Raw genomic sequence first — 17,774 nt, 5'->3', positions numbered from 1 at the left:
CAGCGCCCCGCGGTGCGCGCCCCGCGCGAGGACCCGCCGCCCTCTCGGCGCCGACACCCAGGCGCGCCGCGCGCGTGCCCGTCTCCGCCTGCAAGCGCGGCTGAAGATGGCGAGCCCGGCGCCTCCCGAGCACGCCGCCGAGGGATGCCCGGCTCCGGCGGTCGCGGAGCAGCCGCTGCGGCCGCGGCCGCCGCCCCGGACTCCCCCCGAGGAGCAGGGCGAGGAAGCGCAGGAGGAAGGGGCGGTGGCGACCGGCGCGGGGCCGCAGGTGGAGGAGGAGGCCGCCGGCGGGGTGGCCGCCGCCGTGACCTGGCTGCTGGGGGAGCCCGTGCTGTGGCTGGGCTGCCGCGCGGACGAGCTCCTGAGCTGGAAGAGGCCGCTGCGCAGCCTGTTCGGCTTCGTCGCGGCCAACCTGCTGTTCTGGTGAGAGCTCGGGGTGGATGGGGACGCCCAGGAGGGCGGGTGACCTTGGGGCGCTCAGGAGCGGGCGGAGGGCGCGCCCCGGGCCGGCTGTGTGTGGGGGGGTGCATCCTGAACCCCGCAGAGGAAGGGTCTGCCCTGCCCCACTTTCTGGGCCACCTTTCTCGAACAGGTAGACGCACACTTCAACTTTCCTCCAGAAGCACTTCCTAGTAAACAGTTGTCATCCTCCGTGTGCGTCTCCAGCGTGGCGTGGGAGGTGGTCGGCTGACCCGCATGCACCTGTACATACAGGTGTGCCCAGCGTGGTTGGAAGCTTCGGCTTTTGCTTTCGAAAACTCACAGGTCTTGTCCTGCTGGCCCAAATCATGCCAGTGCAAACGTGCTTGTACTTGTGATCGCTCTTGCACCCCGAGCAGGCATCTGGACCAGCTTGGGTACATGCTCAAGACTGCACCGCCTTCATCAGCCACCTGAGATGGGCACTGAATGATTTGTTTTTCCATTCCCTGGAGGGCTGGGTTTATAGTCTTTACTCCCTGATGAGAAAACAAGAGGCAAACAGGTGGATAGTGTACATGGCCCCGCTGCCCCGCCTCCCCTCCCCCAGGTGTGTGCACGGTGTTGTAAACAGTCACACTTTCAAGTGAAGTACAAAATAGAATCTACAGGAATGTTCTCTGAGAAGCCCCTGATCAACAGGTTTGTCTCTCCAAAAGACGCCCTTCACCAGTAAGGGCAGGGAAGGTGTCTGGCTCCTTCACCGAAGGGAAGTTCGTGTGCCCTGTCTTCTGTTGGAGGATGGAGAAAAGCCTTCTTTGTTTGCAACTGTGTCCTGGTAATAAGCGTGATCAGCACAGTGCAGAATAAGTAGGGGACAGGCAGGAGTTACCTTTTTACAGGACATAGACTTATTAACCTTAAAGTTAGGAATTAAGAAAGTTCACAGAACATACACAGAATGCCATTTTCTAGGCTACCTAGAGCAACTTGAAAATTCTTCTGCTGATCTGTGCTTGTCGTGATTTCTCTTAAAGTGAGCTGTATCTTATCAGGGTCACTGAATGTGAATTTATTTTGGATATTTCAGCTGTACTTGTTTCTCATGTTTATTCCAAATTTCTTTATCCTGTTCTGAAGTTACATGAGCCCTCAAATAAGGAGGATATACTGCATTGTGCTAGATCAAGCCACAGTCCAATAATCTTAGGACTGTGTTTCCCTCATTTTATTGATGAGGGACATGTTTTTAAGATTCTCTTAATTTTAAATTGTATTTATTTACTTAAAAAACAGTTAATAGCCTTAGAGTTCAAACATTTAAAGGTTTAAGAAAAATGATACAATTTCAGAGATCTACCTCCATGCCTGTCTCTGGCCACCCAGTTTTCTCCCAGAGGCAACCAATTTTACCAGTTTCCTCTGTATCATTCCAAACTGTGCATATTTTTTAAAATAGGGAATATTCTGTACAAACTGTGGGATACTATTTGAGCTATTCCTCTTTTTGTATGTTTTGGCAATCACTTATTTTTCACCTGCATAGAATTCTATCATAAAGATGTCACAGATTATTTAACTTTTCCCTACTGATGGATTAAGATATTTTCCAAACTTCTGCTCTTTCAGTGTTCTAGCTGATGGCCTTGGACATGCATTATTTTGCATATATGCAAGCATGTCTATAGGATAGGTTCCCAGAAGTGGAATTATTGGCTCCAAAAGAATGTGTATTTTTTTTTTTAAGATTTATTTATTTGAGAGAGAGATGGAGCTCATGTGAGCAGGGGGAGGGGCAGAGGAAGAGGGAGAGAAAGAATCCCCAAGCAGACTTCCCACTGAGCAGGGAGCTTTCATTCAGAGCTCAATCCTAAGACCCTGAGATCATGACCTGAGCTGAAATCAAGAGTTGGATGCTTAACCGACTGAGCCACCCATGTATCCCTGTACACATGTAGTTTTGATGAATATCATTATAGAATTTCTGTGGAGTTCTATAAGTTTATACTCCAGCCAGAGCCGGCAATGTGTGTGACTGCCTATTTCTCTATACCCTTGCCAACAGTGTTTTACCAAACTTTCTGATCTTGCATGTCAGGTAGGTGAAAAAAGGCATCCCAATTTGGTTTTAATTTGCATTTCTCTAGGTTTGGGCATTTTTTTCTTATGTTCAAGAACCATTGTAATTATCTTTTCTTTGCATTATCTGCTTATAAATAACTTTGTCCATATTTTTAGTTGTGCCAGTGGGCTTTTTTCCTGTTTATTTGTAGGAACTCTATATTAACAATGTTAGTCTAATTTCTATTATGTAAATTACAAATCATTTTTCTATGATATATATTAAATAGCATCAATTAAAAAGAATGATTTTTGCATAAAGCAATTGAAAGGCATATTTGGTATTATTTTGGGGTGATGTCTTCCATCCACTTTATAAAACTGTTTTCTTTTTATTTTAAGTAAGCTCTGTTTCCCATGTAGGGCTTGAACTCATGACCCTGAGATCAAGAGTCACATGCTCTACTGACTGAGCCAGGAGGGCACCCCCATCCTTTTTTTTTTTTTTTTGGTCTGATGGAGAGGCAAACAATGATCAGGCATTCAGTCCAGTTATAGCTTTCTGCTTGTCTGTTTTATTTCTTCTCCTCTTTGCAGTATCTATATTCCATGAATGCATTTTCTTTGACAGAAAGATGAGGCCCAGTTTTAAAATTCTGAAATACTTATTAGTTGTAATTTCTGATCCATTTATTAATTTCATTAAAATGTTGGTGTTCTATCTCCTTTTCTTGCTTTTGGGGTTAAAATGATTTTCAAGGTCATCATTTTCTTTAAATAGTGTGCTTCTTATCAAGTGATCTTAAATTATATGACACTCTAGCAGTCCACGTCCTAGGGACTCTAAAACTGTATTTTTTATGAGAAAAATCAGTGTTAGAAATATGAGAAACCCAAATTTTGTCTTGGGCAAAAATGATTTTTTTTCTTTAATTGGCATTATTGCATTTTTGTGGAAATTAATTTTCTAAACCTTTTTTGAATGATTTAGTACCCGATCCTGGCAGTAGCTTTCAAGATTTTGAGTTGGGGTTCAAAAGTTCTAACATTTTTCAGCTGTCTTTTATCTGCAAGATTTTAGGGCCATGCACTAGAAGCCCCAAATCTGAGACACGGTCATTACAAATGGGATAACCCAAGGCTGCATGAAGCAGGTGTGGTGGAAGAAACAGAGAAAGCATCATTCGATGATGGAGTTTTGGGGGAGTGACAGCATAGTGGCTGGAGGAGATTGTGCGGTCTTCCTGAGATAACTGACTGAATAAGACCCAGAGGGACAGGAATGGTTTGGGTAGATTTTATATAAGGTCAACGGCTTTCCAGCCCTAAGACATTGCTCTTATATTTTGACTGATACACTGAACAGGTGCAATTAGGTGATGGTTGGTAGAGAAAAGTGAGGAGGTGAGACTGGCCAGGTATTTTAGACACATCTTTGGGGGGCATTGTGGTCATCTTGAATGTCAGACCGTGTGTTTGGGTTTGTTCTTTTTATAGGCAATGGAAACAAAAAAATGTCAGTGTCCATGAATCTTTTAACGGATAAGTAAATTATAATACATGCATCCCTACCTTAAAATACTGTATCACAGTGAGGGCACCTGGGTGGCTCAGTCAGTCGAGTGTCTGCCTTTGGCTCAGGTCACAATCTCAGGGTCCTGGGATTGAGACGCTCATGTGGCTGTCTGCTAAGTGGGGAGCCTGCTTCTCTCTGTCTCTCTCCCTCTGCCCATCCCCTGGCTCGTGCTGTCTCTCCCTCTATCTCAAGTAAATAAAATCTTTTAAAAAATACGATATCACAGTGAAAATAAACAGCTATAGGCAATAACGAATTTTACAAATGTAGGTGAATTTTACAAACATAACTTTGGACAAAAGAAGCACACAGTATGTGTAGAATTATCCAGTTTTTAAAAAGTTTTCGCATGCATTAAACTAAACAGTATTGATCAGGGCTATATATAGTCCCACATGGACCTCAGTCCCAAGACCCTGAGATCATGACCTGAGCTGAAATCAAGAGTTGAATCCTTAACCAACTGAGCCACCTAGGTGCTCCTAGAAAGATCTTCTTATCCCTAAGGTCAAGGAAGTATTTATCTCTGGGAGGAGTGAGAAAGTATGACCACAGAGAGGCACATAGAAAATTCTGGGGTGTAAGCAGTGTTCTATTTTTTGGCTCTGGTGGTAGTCACATGACATTCAAGTTCTGATTATTTTAAAACTCTGTGTGTGTGTGTGTGTGTGCTTATCTATGATATATTTTATGAAAAATGCTGGAATACTAAATAATACTTAAAAAAATGGCATTGACTCACAGGTCCAAGGAGTTTGATAAAGCACAGACCATAGATCGTGCCTGTCTCAAGAAGCAGGGTTTCTACAACCTGAAATAGATTGAGCAATGACCCAACAGCCTTAGGACTATGTCTTTCTCATCTTACCAACAAAGAACATGTTTTAAAAATTCTTTTTCTTATTTTTAAATTTTGCTTATTTTAAGAAATTGCTAATACCGCCTCACAGTTCAAAAGTTTAAAAGTACAAAAGGGTAAACAGCTTGAAGAACTCTTTCCCACGCCTGTCCCTGGCTACCCTGTTTCCTCTCAGAGGCAATCAGGGACACCACTTTTAAGCACAACATAAAATAGGATGGACCCAATGAAGCAGAAAACACTATTTTTGTTTTTAAGGGATTAACTTAGCGTATACGGTCAACAAAATGCACACACTTCATGTGTACTGCCAGATATACAGGCTCGTGTAACCATACAACAGTCAAGATCTAGAACATTCCCATCACTCCTAAAGATTTCTTCAAGTCCCTTCCCTGTCAGTCCCCACCCCTGGGGATTGTCTGCCTTACATCTCTATAGATTCGTCTTCCCTAAAGTTTCATGTAAATTACAGCATACACTGTCTTTGGTGTCTGGCTTTGTTCACTCAGCATGAATTTTTTTATTTTTTAAGATTTTTAAAATTTATTTGACAGATCACAAGTATGGAGAGAGGCCGGCAGAGAGAGAGGGGGAAACAGGCTCCCTACTAAGCAGAGAGCCTGATGCGGGGCTCGATCCCAGGACCCTGAGATCATGACCTGAGCCGAAGGCAGTGGCTTAACTCCCTGAGCCACCCAGGCGCCCCCAGCATGAAGTTTTGAGAGTCTTCCCTGGCTTGTATATCCATTATTTGTTCTTTTTAAAAAATTAACATCTAATGTATTTATTTGTTTTGGGAGTACAAGTCTGTGAATCATCAGTCTTACACACTTCACAGCACTCCCCACAGCACACACCCGCCCCAGTGTCCATCCCCCAGCCACCCCATCTCTCCCAGCCCTCACTCCCCCAGCAACCCTCCGTATGTTTCCTGAGATTGAGCGTCTCTTACGGTTTGTCTCCTCTCGGGTTTCATCTTGTTTCATTTTTCCCTCCCTTCCCCTACGATCCTCTGCCTTGTTTCTCAAATTCCTCATATCCGTGAGAGTATCTGTTCCTTTTCATTGTTGCCTAGTATGCCATTTAAGGGATGTGCCACAATTTATCCATTTGTTAGGTGATGTGCTTCTTTTCAGGGTTGGCTATCACGAATAAAACTAAGAACTTGAGGCGCAGATCTCTGTGTGAAATGTCTGTGGTGAGACTAGGGGCAAGCTCTGAGCTGTGTTTCGTCTGGCCACGTGGCCGTTGCCTCCAATAAGGCGAGCGATGGAGCCAAATGCTGGTCATCTTGGTCCCCACGCTGGTCGGGGTACTGAGAGTGAATGCCTTACGGGGCATTCACCCTCTTGGGTCTGACTGCCCCTGCGGCCTGGAAAGCCACCCCAGTGTGATCCAGTTTTTTGTTTGTTTGTTTGTTTTTGTTTTTTTTTTTTAAGATTTTTATTTATTTGTTAGAGAGAGATACAGAGCACAAGCACAGGCAGACAGAGTGGCAGGCTAGAGGCAGAGGGAGAAGCAGGCTCCCTGCCGAGCAAGGAGCCCGATGTGGGACTCGATCCCAGGACGCTGGGATCATGACCTGAGCCGAAGGCAGCCGCTTAACCAACTGAGCCACCCAGGTGTCCCAGTGTGATCCAGTTTTGAACCCACAGCTGGATACCGCGGCCTACAGAGCAGTCTTTGCACGGGCTGTTTCCTTCAGGCCAGGCGGTGTTGCTTGACCGCATTACCCGCCATTTATGTAAATAGGAAAACCGCAAGAAAGTGGTTTGCTTGGGGTGACGACGCAAGGGTATACCTGGCAAGGGACCCGTGGGATCTGCCTTCCGTGTATTCTCAGGCTGGGCATCTGTGCGGTCTGCCCTGCCCAGGACCTACCATGAGTCCTTGCAGCACTCGGTTTGGAAGGTTGCAAAGTCCAATGCCCATTTGGTTTCAAGAGCCCCCGGTATATGGTCACTGAGGGGTTCTTCCAGCTTGCACTGGAGTAGTGGCCCTCAAAGAGTGGTCTCTGACCAGTATGGTCAAGCATACGCCCTGGGCACTTGTTAGAGACAAAGATCATGGGCTCCACTCCACACCTACTGAACTAGGAACCTTGGAGGTGGGACCAAAAGCATCTGAATTTTCTCCAGCTCCCTAGGTGACTTGACCCACAAGTTTGAGAACCACTGTGTTTGATCCCACTTTCTGGGATCACAAGCCCTCTGCTCCATAAGGCAGCATTTCCATTGGTGACAACTAAATAGCAAATATTTTCTTTACAGTGGGTTAAGCCTACCTCTTGATTATTTCTGCAGCTGCCCAAGATCCACACCCCCCTTCCTAGACAACCCTTTGTTTCAAGATGCATTCTCTTCTCCTGCTGAGTCCTTTTCTCCCAGCTGAGAACTCCTGGGCTTCTTCCCTCACTGTTTTCCAGACTCTTTCGGACATGCTTCATTTAATCTGTATTCTTCCTGAATGCAGCATTCCTGAGATGATCTGACCGGTGTTTTTCCCCCCACCCGCCCCGGACAGCATTCACATAACCTGAGTTTTGATAATCACTCTCTTTGATAGCCGCGTTTATTGACAGTTGTTAGACTCTTATTTTATAGATATTTAAAGCTCTCTATATGTGTATATGTGTGTGTGTATATACATAGGCCTGGGCCTATCTATCTATCTATCTATCTATATATATATATCTGTGTGTGTGTGTATAAAATTATAATCTGTCAAACTATACTAAAATTACTAAGGACATTCATAGTACTGTATATAAATCTTACAGCAACTCGGTAAGGCAGGTATTGTTCCCTTTTTACGCAAGAGGAAACTGAGGCTTGTGGGAGTTTAATTGAATTATCAAAGGGTGACTTTGACCTGTACCCTTCACCAGAATATTTGCAGTGATGGAAATACTCTACATTTGTACTGCATGGTAACCTCTGTGACTATTAAGCACATGAAATGTGGTTAGTCTGACTCAGAGACTATATTTTAAATTTTACTTATGGTTAAATTTAAATAACCACATGTGGCTAGCAGCTGCCATATTGAGAAGCACAGTCCTAGACCATAGTCACAGGGCTGGGTCATGAAGCCATGCCCTCTCCCCACAAATTTAGTGTTGCTTTGGTTTTTTTGTTTTACTGTGTCATCTAAAGAGAAGATAGATTACAGAAGCCAATGATTAGGGCTTAAATTTTGCAGCATTACAGTATTATACTTAATGATCTGTTGGAAGAATGCTGTTTCTGCGTTAGGAGGGAATTTTTTCTTTCTTTCTTTAACTTGATAGCCGGTCTAGTCCATATTCCTCACTTATCTCTGCTCCAGCTCGGCAATCTGACGTGGTTGAACGTCTGCTCCAGACCCACGTGGTGCCGGCTTACTGGGTATACCAGAAATCCTAGTCTGTGTTTGTCTCTGAGGACTTCTACTCTGGTTTAGGAGGCATGGCTGGTCCAGTGAATTGATTGAAACACTACACCACGATTCTGAATTGTATGCCACAGCCCCCAGAGCCTTACAGTTTTGGAATATTGGAGATCAGGAGAGCTGGAGTGGTTAATGAAAGCTCTGTGTGGATTATTGATCATATAGACCTAAAAGAGAAGATATAATTATAAAAGTAAAGATTAACGAAGAGGGACAAAGCCAGAAATAAATGGGGGGTAAGCACTGGCTGTTGCCAGCATGGGGAGACCTGCCTCACACTGAGGGTACATTCTGGGAAACGTGGAATATACGTTATTATTCTTGGATCTGAAACATTGTAAGATATTCCAGGGGTTTGATGAACTGAGCCGGACCTGAGGATACTCCCTCAGCCTGAATAGGGTGGGGGTAGTTCAGAAAAGACTTGCCAGACAGAAAGGCTTTAGTTCATTGAAAAGAGTCATGAACTTTTTTTGTACTCAGCATTTAGCAGACATTTCTTGAGCGGTGGTCTCATGTGCCTATTCTTAGACACAATGGCTCTTTCATGAGTTCTCATGGAAGGCTGGTCTTTGAGACCTCAGGATCTTAGCACCAGGAACTTCTAGTTGAGGACCTCAAAGACAAGGCTGTTTTTACTCGAAGAATACTCCTTCTTGAAACCATCAGCTTTTCCTCTCTCGTAACTCCAAAGCTCTTCCTTAGTGATTTTGCACAATTTTATGATTATGCTATTTGGATAATAACTTTACCTCAGCTTCTTTTTTCTACTCCTTTTTTCCCCCTTTTATCCTGTTGTGCATGACTGTTTCTAAATTGCTGGATGGATTCAAATGAGTACAAATAAATGAGGTGTATCATTATTACTAGCAGCTGGGAGTACAGTGATGACTCAGACACAGTCTGACTCCTGGGGAGAGAAAGGGATTAGTAAGCAAATAATTCTAATGCAGGGTTATGCTGTGCACACCAAATGATCACACATGGGCCCAGAAGAAGCAACAGAATTTCCTTAGATAACAAACAGGGGACTTTGGGGACGGGGCAGGAGACAGGAGGATCGGCATGTGAAAAGTCCAAGCGAGCTAATACATGTTGAGTCGTGGTTGTGTACTAGATACTCCGTTAATTCCTGGGAGCTTGAACACTAGCACTCGTGCGTGCTCACTTCTGCAGACGGACGAAGAAACCGAAAGAAAAGAGGAGGGGAGAGGGTGAGACCCGAAAAGAGGGGAGGGGAGAGCTGGTGTATGCGCTCCGGGGAATACAGAAGTGAGGTTGGCAAGAGAAATGCTGGGGCCGGTTTAGGAAGGGCTTACTATCGGGCCATGCCAAGGAAGTGGGACAACATCCACAAAGCAATTGCTACCTATCCCCCTAATATAAATAGCATCATGTTAGACCCTTTCTTCTGAAACCTCCATTCAAAAAATCAACAAGTATTTACAGAGTGTCTACTCTACTGGCGCTGTTTAGGCGCTGGAGATATCACGGGGGACACGGAACGTGTAGGTAGGCTCTCTCTTTTCATGGAGCTCGCATTCCAGTGGTGGAAATGGCCAGAGAAAGACGACAAACAAATACAGAAAAGGCTAGAAGCAGCTGGAGGCTCTGGAGGAAACAAGCAGGGACAGGGGACAGGGCGGGACAAGGAGGCGCTACTTTGCTGAAGTGGTCGTTGCTGGCGTCTCAGGGAGTGACCTTGAACGGACACCCGAAGGACGAGCTGGGCAGCGGTCCCGTCCGCTCCCTCTGTGGTGGAATGTGCCCGAGGAGACGGCCTGTGCAGAGGCCCTGAGTGCAGTGGGCCTGGGTGTGAACAGCATGGCGAGGTGTGCGCGGCTGCAGACTGGGTGAGCCAGGCGGAGACACCGTGCGGTTCGCCCGAAGTCCACACAGCAGCTGGGCCGTATTCTGCTTTTTGCCTTTCCTCGGCCCCCCTGGATGATGGAGGGGGTGAGAGCCTGGGACCGGAGACCAGGTAGGAGCCTCACAGGGGCACGGGGTGGGGAACAGAGGCAGTGGGGGGGGGGGGGGGGAAGAGGCCATGGCTTCAGGGGGAAGGAAAAATCTGGAGGAAAAACCGCGAGTATCGAGTGACGTCGGGGGTGGGAAGAAAGAGGTGGGGGGTCTACAAGGAGGGGCTGCCACTAACCCGCACGAGAGTCCCTGAGGGGCAACAGGTTGAGGCCACGGGGAAGAAGGGTGACCTGTCCAGTCTTGGGAGGTGGAATTGGACGTGCCTGTGGGCCGCGCCGTGAAGCTGTCCGAGTACATCCCTCCGGGCCCAGCTCCATGGGCTGGTGCTCAGGGGACAGATGGCTGCAGTACGGGGTTGGGTAGGTGGGGGTGCCGGTGTGGGCAGGCGGGAAATCCTGGGGGAGCACTGACTGGCTAACAACAGGAGCACCTGGAGGACGGTGTTGAGGAAACTCGTCACCAAGATGGGTGCCCCCAAAGAGCCCCGTTCACAGGAACGCTGGAGCACGGTGGGCCCCAGAGGGAGGCGCCGGGAAGAAGCCAGGTCCGCCAACTCTCCAGGGCGTCAGCGAGCCTTCCCCGTGCAAGCGCTCCTTCCTGGCCCTGGTGGGAGCAGCGTCGGCTGGGGCCTGGCCGTCGAGGCGCAGCAGAAGGGACGGCTTCTCACTTCCGTCCTCCTGGCCACTTCACGATTTGGCTGGCTCCCGACTTGGCCCAGAGAATTCGAGCAGTTTCCAAAATTCATACTCTGTAGCCCATTGAGATAACCTACTTGAATGTGAGAAGGTGCGTGTTAAAGCTGTTCCTATTTGCCTTCCGGTAGAGTCCTACCCCGTCCCCTCCATGCCGTCGTCCAGGTGCTGTGAGACCTCCGGGTGGGTCCTCCCGAGGACACTGGGGCCTGGGGGGGGCTGGAGGCGGTGGGGAGGAAAGGTTGAGGACATGGGGCAGGAGAAGTGACGCAGGGATTCTGGGGCAGGACGCAGGAGGCTGCGCTGAGAAGGACTCCTCTTCCTCAGATACGTGAGGTCAAGGCAGGGGCAGGTGGGCCTGTCCTGGAGGTGGCCGGGAGCCCTGTGTGGTGGTGGAAGGCGGAGAAGATCTATTTAGGGCACTGATGGCCAGTGAGCCTGGCTACAGCCTTCTCGGAGAAGGAGAGCAGGAAGTTGCAGATAACTGGGGGGAAAACTCTCAAATACGTTGTTTGCTTGGCTTATTTATGTTTAGCTCTTTCTTCAGCGAATCCATGTTTATCAGGTTCCTGTATTTTCATCTTTGCCCTCACAGACCCATTTTTTTTTCAAGGTGCACTTTAGTCTGTATTAGTTTAACAGTCAGTATTTTGAGGGGCAGTTCCCATTTGCTTAAAGAATCAGCTCCGATGTGTCCATGGTATCCGTATATCATGACAGACATGCTTTTTAGAAGCATACAATGCTTCACTATTGTCAAAGATCCTTCTAGAACATTCTCTAGCGTGCTTTTTGTTCTCTGCAGATTTCCATGCATTTGGGAAGGAAATCTTTCTGTCTGGGAATGAGGGGGGACAGTGCCTGAGTAGAGCACTATGGGCCCACTTGCCTGGTCTAGATGGAAGGAATCTTAAAACCAGGGGAAGAGCAGGAGCCACCCACGGGCCAGCCAGCTGACTGAAGCTTCCCGATGAAAGGTTAAGCAGAAAGCTCACTCTTGCTGTGGCCTCCCAGGTTCACTGGGTTTCTAGATAAACTGATCTGGCTACTGTGTAACAAGGCAGGTTTCACCAGACAGAGCTGGAGGACTGCTGTTGTAGCCTTGCATGATTTCACATCATGGTGCCTGCAGAGGTCATCAATTTTAACGACCATTTACCGGACGCTGCTGGGCACTGGGTGTACTTACTATCTTACTGAATTCTCCTCTGACCCAGCATGGGACCAGAGTCCCCTGTTGCAAGAGGAATACCGATGCTCAGGGCCTTTAAGTGACTTGCCCCAAGGTGAAAGAAAGCATGTGGCAGAGCCGCCATTCCAGTCAGGCTTCTGGTATGTTCTTCCCTCAATAAGACTCTTCCGCAAGGGAGGATTACTGTATAAAACGAGACATGATTTTATACAGCTTATTGCCTCTGTTTTCTAGGACAAAGTTAATTCTCCAATGAAAATATCAGCTGCCTCCCACATAGCTGGGTATGTCTGCTTTAGGGAAAGAAGTGAATTTATTTTTCCCAGTAAAATTTCAGCACCAACCACCGCCCTCACCCTCAGCTCCACTCTGCCACCTCGGTGTTGCCATTTTAGGCATGAATGACCCAGACTGCTTGTGCACTGGTCCGAGATGTCAAATGGTCCAGCTAGGTCCTCTTTCAGGTGCCCTTTGGGTGGGCCCTCCTGACTCAGGGGTAGCTCTTTCTCCATAGGTCAGTTGTCCAGTGGACTCCTGCCTGTTCTCAGGCGGCTGCACCCCTGTGTACTCTGGGATGGGATATCTTGCTTAGTGTTTGGGAAATGACATCTTTAAGGAGCACTCTGCTGTATCCCGGCTGGGGTTGGGCTGACACCGGCGGCAGTGCCTTTATGGAAGGGACACAAGAGGAGGTCAGGAGAGCCCAGATCACCCTGCTTCTCCTGTGGCCCATGTGCAAAGCCATCATGCTCTGCAGCTGTTCGAGGCCCCAGGGCCACGCCTTCTGGGGCTCGAGGCTGGCCCTTGGAGTCCCCCTACCCCGGGGCTTCCTGTTAATTTTCAGTTGTCCATCTGCCTCTATCTTCCACCGTGCCTTGCTCCATTTGAAGGAATTTTATTTCTCTCTGTGTGGGTTCTGATTCTTAGAAACTTAGGAGAGCTTTGTTGACTACGACCTGGGTCGAAGAAAAAACCCTACAGTTACAATATGTAGTAAATGATAATGCGAATCGTGCATGTGAAATGCAATCGCTGTCTTTCTTTGTGTACACGGGCTTGCGCTCTCTGTCAGGTCAATTAATTCCACCAGGCTTTTAATAAAAACAGTGTCTCTCGCCCTGCCTCTCCCCAGGTCCCAGTCTTGGTTCTCAAAGCAACTGTTGTTATTTTTCTGCTTTTTAGGTCCATTTTTAGGCTTTTCTAAATAATATCCTTACAATGCCATTCCTTTTTTTTTTTCTTTTTTTGGACAATTATAAACAATTTCTTGAAATTTTTTTGAGGGATAATTGGCGTATGATGTCAAACAATTAGTTTCAGATAATCAACATGAAGATTTTGTATTGGTATATATCTCAAAATAATCACCACAGTATGTCTAATGACCGTCTGTCACCAGACTTAGTTACAAGTTTTGTTTTTGTTTTTGTTTTTTATGCCATTTCTTGACTTAGCTATCTGAAATACTGTGTTTTCCCTCCCACCCTGGCCCACGTATGCACCGTTCCCCCCTCCATCCACTGTACTGATATCATCACTTGGGGTCCAGTCACTGACTTGTAAGCATTGTTCATACAGGAGGTAAGGAAAATGCCCCGTTTGCAGTTCCTTCCTGGTCTAACTTTATTTTGCTGTCCCTCTTAGCATGTTTTTTCTATTTGATCTTTTTAACTCTCCAACATTTCTAGAAAACTCCCTTCGGTAAAGGGGAGACATGTTAGGCTGACCCGTCAGTCTCTGTCCTTTTTACCTCTGCCCTGGAGCCATCCTGCTGGAGCACCACCCTCCTGTTCCAGTCTCCTCTCCTCGTCTCCTGGGTCTCCTGTCCCCATACGACATCCACACTGTCGCCCACTCCTCCTGGTCTGCGGTAGAACCTCTATTACTGGATCCGTGCTGAAAACGGGCTCAGGAGAAATTTAGCAACCTGAATGGGGGAGCTCCCATTTCTTCTTGAGAATTTTCATGGTAACTTAAGATTTTCTTTCTTTTTTTTTTTTTTTTTTAAGATTTTATTTATTTATTTGACAGAGAGTGGGAGAAAGAGCATGAGAGCACAAGCAGGGGGAGAGGGAGAGGGAGAAGCAGATTCCCCACTGAGCAAAGAGCCCGATGCAGGGCTCCATCCCAGGACCCTGGGATCATGACCTGAGCCGAAGGCAGATGCTTAACAACTGAGCCACCCAGGTGCCCCAATGGTAGCTTAAGATTTTCTGATGTTAATTTGAGTTCTTCATTTGTTTTCATTCTGCTAGTAGACTCTTTCTCAGTGAACTCTTCATCACGGAGAGAGCACATTCCCTAGCTTTGAGAGCACAAAGGAAGCCCGTGTTTTGAGAACTTGCCTGCAGAAGCCATCTTGACCCACCCTTCCAGCTAATTGCCAGTTTGGCTCAGGTTAGAGCTCTGGGTTGGGAATAATTTCCCCTTAAAGTTTGAAGCATGGCCTGCCCTGTCTGCTTGCTTGTGTCCAGTGTTGCTTTTGAGCAGATGAATGACTTTCCAAAGCCTCATCTCTTCTAGATGATCTAGAGTTGGTCTGGCTATGGATTTATGATTTCTGGTGTTTAGGTAAGCAGGGACCGGATCATGCTGCTGTTATTATTACTCATGCTTTAGGTCTTCAGTGCAAGCTTAAAGCAGTTTTTTTTTTTCTTTTTTCTTTTGGCTTTCATGCCTTAAGGACCCAGTCTTTGCTTGCAGCATAAAAGCTATGTGTGACTTTCGTAGTCTGTTCTCTAGCTGGGTGGAGTTGAACACAGGGCTTCTGTGTGTATCCCAGGGGTGTTCACTCAGGAAACAGCATGAGTGGGGCTCCCCAGAGTTGTTGAGGGAGGCTTTCCTGGCTGGATGCCGTAGGCTTTGCTGAGTCGAACCTGGGGGGCTGGGTGTCAGGCCTGGCACGTGGCCTGGCTTTGCATGAGCACATGCGCTGAAAGCAATCAAAACGCAGAGTGAATTTGTGCCTTGACCTTGTCAGCACAGTGCTCAAAGCAAATACTTTAACTTGTCACGGACAGGATGCGCTGAGTCGAAGAGAGCGCCGGTGCTATCTGTGTTTTTGATTTGGGTTGGAGCTTAATGCTACGTAGGTACCGATTTCTGCTTGCCAGCTTCCCAGAGGCCACCCTGGCACGTTTTGCTTGTGTTTCGCTGGGCTGTGTAGCCCCGAAAGCAGCGTGCGTTCAGGAAACAGATTTCAGCCAAAGAATGAGTGGAGCAAATCTGTTGGAATCATCCAGAACCCCGAGTTCCCCGGTTCTTTGGAAGTACTAACCCGTGCTCAGTATTTAAAAGAAGCTGCTTCTGTCTGTGATCATGCTGAGCTAGCTCTGACCTAGGAAACCATGTCATTTATTTTGTTAGCTGCTAAATAGAACCTTTCCAAAGAAGGTACCTGTGTGATGAAAGGTAGAGGATCTCTGCTCTAATTTAATCACCTGGTCGTCCCGGTGAAGAAACTGAGTCCCAAGGCTCCCTAGTGAGCTGGTGGCAGCACGGCCCATATCAGAGCCCCCTGACCCCTTTGTCTCAAAACCGCATGCCCCTGACTGCTGAAAGGTAAGCATCATGAAACGAGGAAGCCAAAATAAAATGTTCCCAACTGCCGGAATCACCGACAGTAGTTTGCAGGTGGATATTTTACTCTCTTGATCCAACCACATCTTTGGGGGCTTGCGAATGTGGAATGAGTGAATTGACCAACCTCCCCAAGATCTGCCAGAACCCTCAAAAGCTTGCAGCAGTGCTCCTTGGGCATTGGCTTTAAACTTCACACTCCCTTCCTCCCCACCATCAAGTGAACCAGAGTTAGTGAAAAGTCACTCTTGACCAAAGGAGACTTTCTCCCGCTCTCTGTATAATGGCTCGCATTTGACTACCTCTCCTTGAAACAAGATGCCCAGCGTCCAACTTCTTTCAAATGATGAGGACAAGTCCATCCTGGAAAACCTTTTGTAAGAATTCTTGTCCCTTAAAAACTCATTTGCCGTTCAAAGGAGAAACATTTTCATGTGCCTGAATTACAAATGGATACTTGTTTTTACTAGAACAATAGCAAGACCTGTCAAAATAGACAAGAGTCGCTTTCATAGTTACCAACATCATAGTTATCAAACACAACTTAAGGGCTTTTGTTGTTGCTAATAAAATCTCTAAAAGAACTACTGACCTTTTCTCCTCAAGCTCTTCTGTTCGTTCACAGAAAGCAGGCACGCACTCAGTGTCTTAAAAAAACTAAAGGTTTCTTGGGAAATAAAAGCAAAATGTAAAAGTAAAAACCAATGTTGTCCTTTAGAACAGCATGAGGGGAGTGGTGCCTTGGTAGCTCAGTGGGTTAAGTGGCTGCCTTCGGCTCAGGTCACGATCTCAGGATCCTGGGATTGACTCCCTCATGGGGCTCCCTGCTAAGTGGGGAGCCTGCTTCTCTCTCTGCCTGCCCCCCCCCACCCCCGCTCATGCATGGGCTCTCTCTCTGACAAATAAATAAATAATATCTTTTTTAAAAAATCTCATTAAAGAAGAAAAGAACAGCATGATTTAGGGAGTGTGAGATTCCACCATGAGTCAGAAAGTGATCATTCATCTGGGGCTCTGGGGCTCATATGTGCATAAAATCCAAATCTATCTTTGTGTGCGGAAGGAGGGACGTTATAAGAAACTGTTTCTGCAGTCGAGTTCCTCTACCTTGAATGGACACTATAGGATGGAAGCCCTATTTCATCTACAAATTCATCTTTTTAGGAATGCATTATTTTCTTGGACTGCCTTTTGAATTTAACTTCCATATGCACTCACAGTAAATTCAAAACAACACTGATGTGTGTAACTTCAAAAAGTTTTAGTGGGAGACTTTCAACAGTTTATTACCGTAGTTTATGAGAAAATGGTGTAGTAAATTTTCAGCTCTCTTAAAAATGGTATCTTAATTAGCTATTAAGATATCATTTTTAAGAAAGCTGAAAATTAGTTGAAGATCTTTAACAACAAAGTTCTGTCTTCAGAACTTCAAAGTGGTATAGTAAATTTTCAACTTTCTTAAAAATGATATCTTAATAGCTAATTTATAGATATTAATATCTTAATAGCTAATTAAGATATCATTTTTAAGAAAGTTGAAAATTAGTTGAAGATCTTTAACAACAAAGTTCTGCCTTCAGCTCAAGTTTTGTTTATTAGGATAGACATTAAAATATAAACCAATGGTAATGGAAAATATGATTTAAAAATAGCTTTTTTGAAATTCACTAGTATCAGGAACACTAGCTTTCCTGTATCAAAATGGATATTGATCATTTCCACTAAAAATTTTCACTTTAAATAATATCACTAAATATAGCTGAAAAGCTGACATGGTTGTATAATTTTTTAAGATTTATTTATTTTAGAGAGAGAGTAAGCACAAGTGGGGAGAGGGGGAGAGGGAGAAAATCTCAAGCAGACTCTGTGCTGAACACAGAACCCGATGTGGGTCTTGATCCCAGGACCCTGAGATCATGACCTAAGCTAAAATCAAGAGTCGGACGTTTAACTGACTGAGCCACCCAGATGCCCCCACATTTA

General features: G+C 46.1%; 1 protein-coding gene across 1 annotated transcript in view; it reads left to right on the top strand.

Annotated features, from left to right (window-relative positions):
- Positions 1–27: 27 nt before the first annotated feature.
- RETREG1 (reticulophagy regulator 1) overlaps positions 28–17,774 on the top strand; it is a 127,372-nt gene continuing 109,625 nt past the window's right edge. Inside the window, exon 1 of the mRNA XM_059416930.1 lies at positions 28–423. Coding sequence (XP_059272913.1) covers positions 107–423 — 317 coding nt within the window. The 5' untranslated portion in view covers positions 28–106. The remainder of the gene's footprint in view (positions 424–17,774) is intronic.

Source organism: Mustela nigripes, chromosome 12 (genome assembly GCF_022355385.1).
Source record: "Mustela nigripes isolate SB6536 chromosome 12, MUSNIG.SB6536, whole genome shotgun sequence".
Classification (NCBI taxonomy): domain Eukaryota; kingdom Metazoa; phylum Chordata; class Mammalia; order Carnivora; family Mustelidae; genus Mustela; species Mustela nigripes.
The sequence above is the reverse complement of the archived record's forward strand: the minus strand, read 5'-3'. Positions and strand labels throughout refer to the sequence as shown.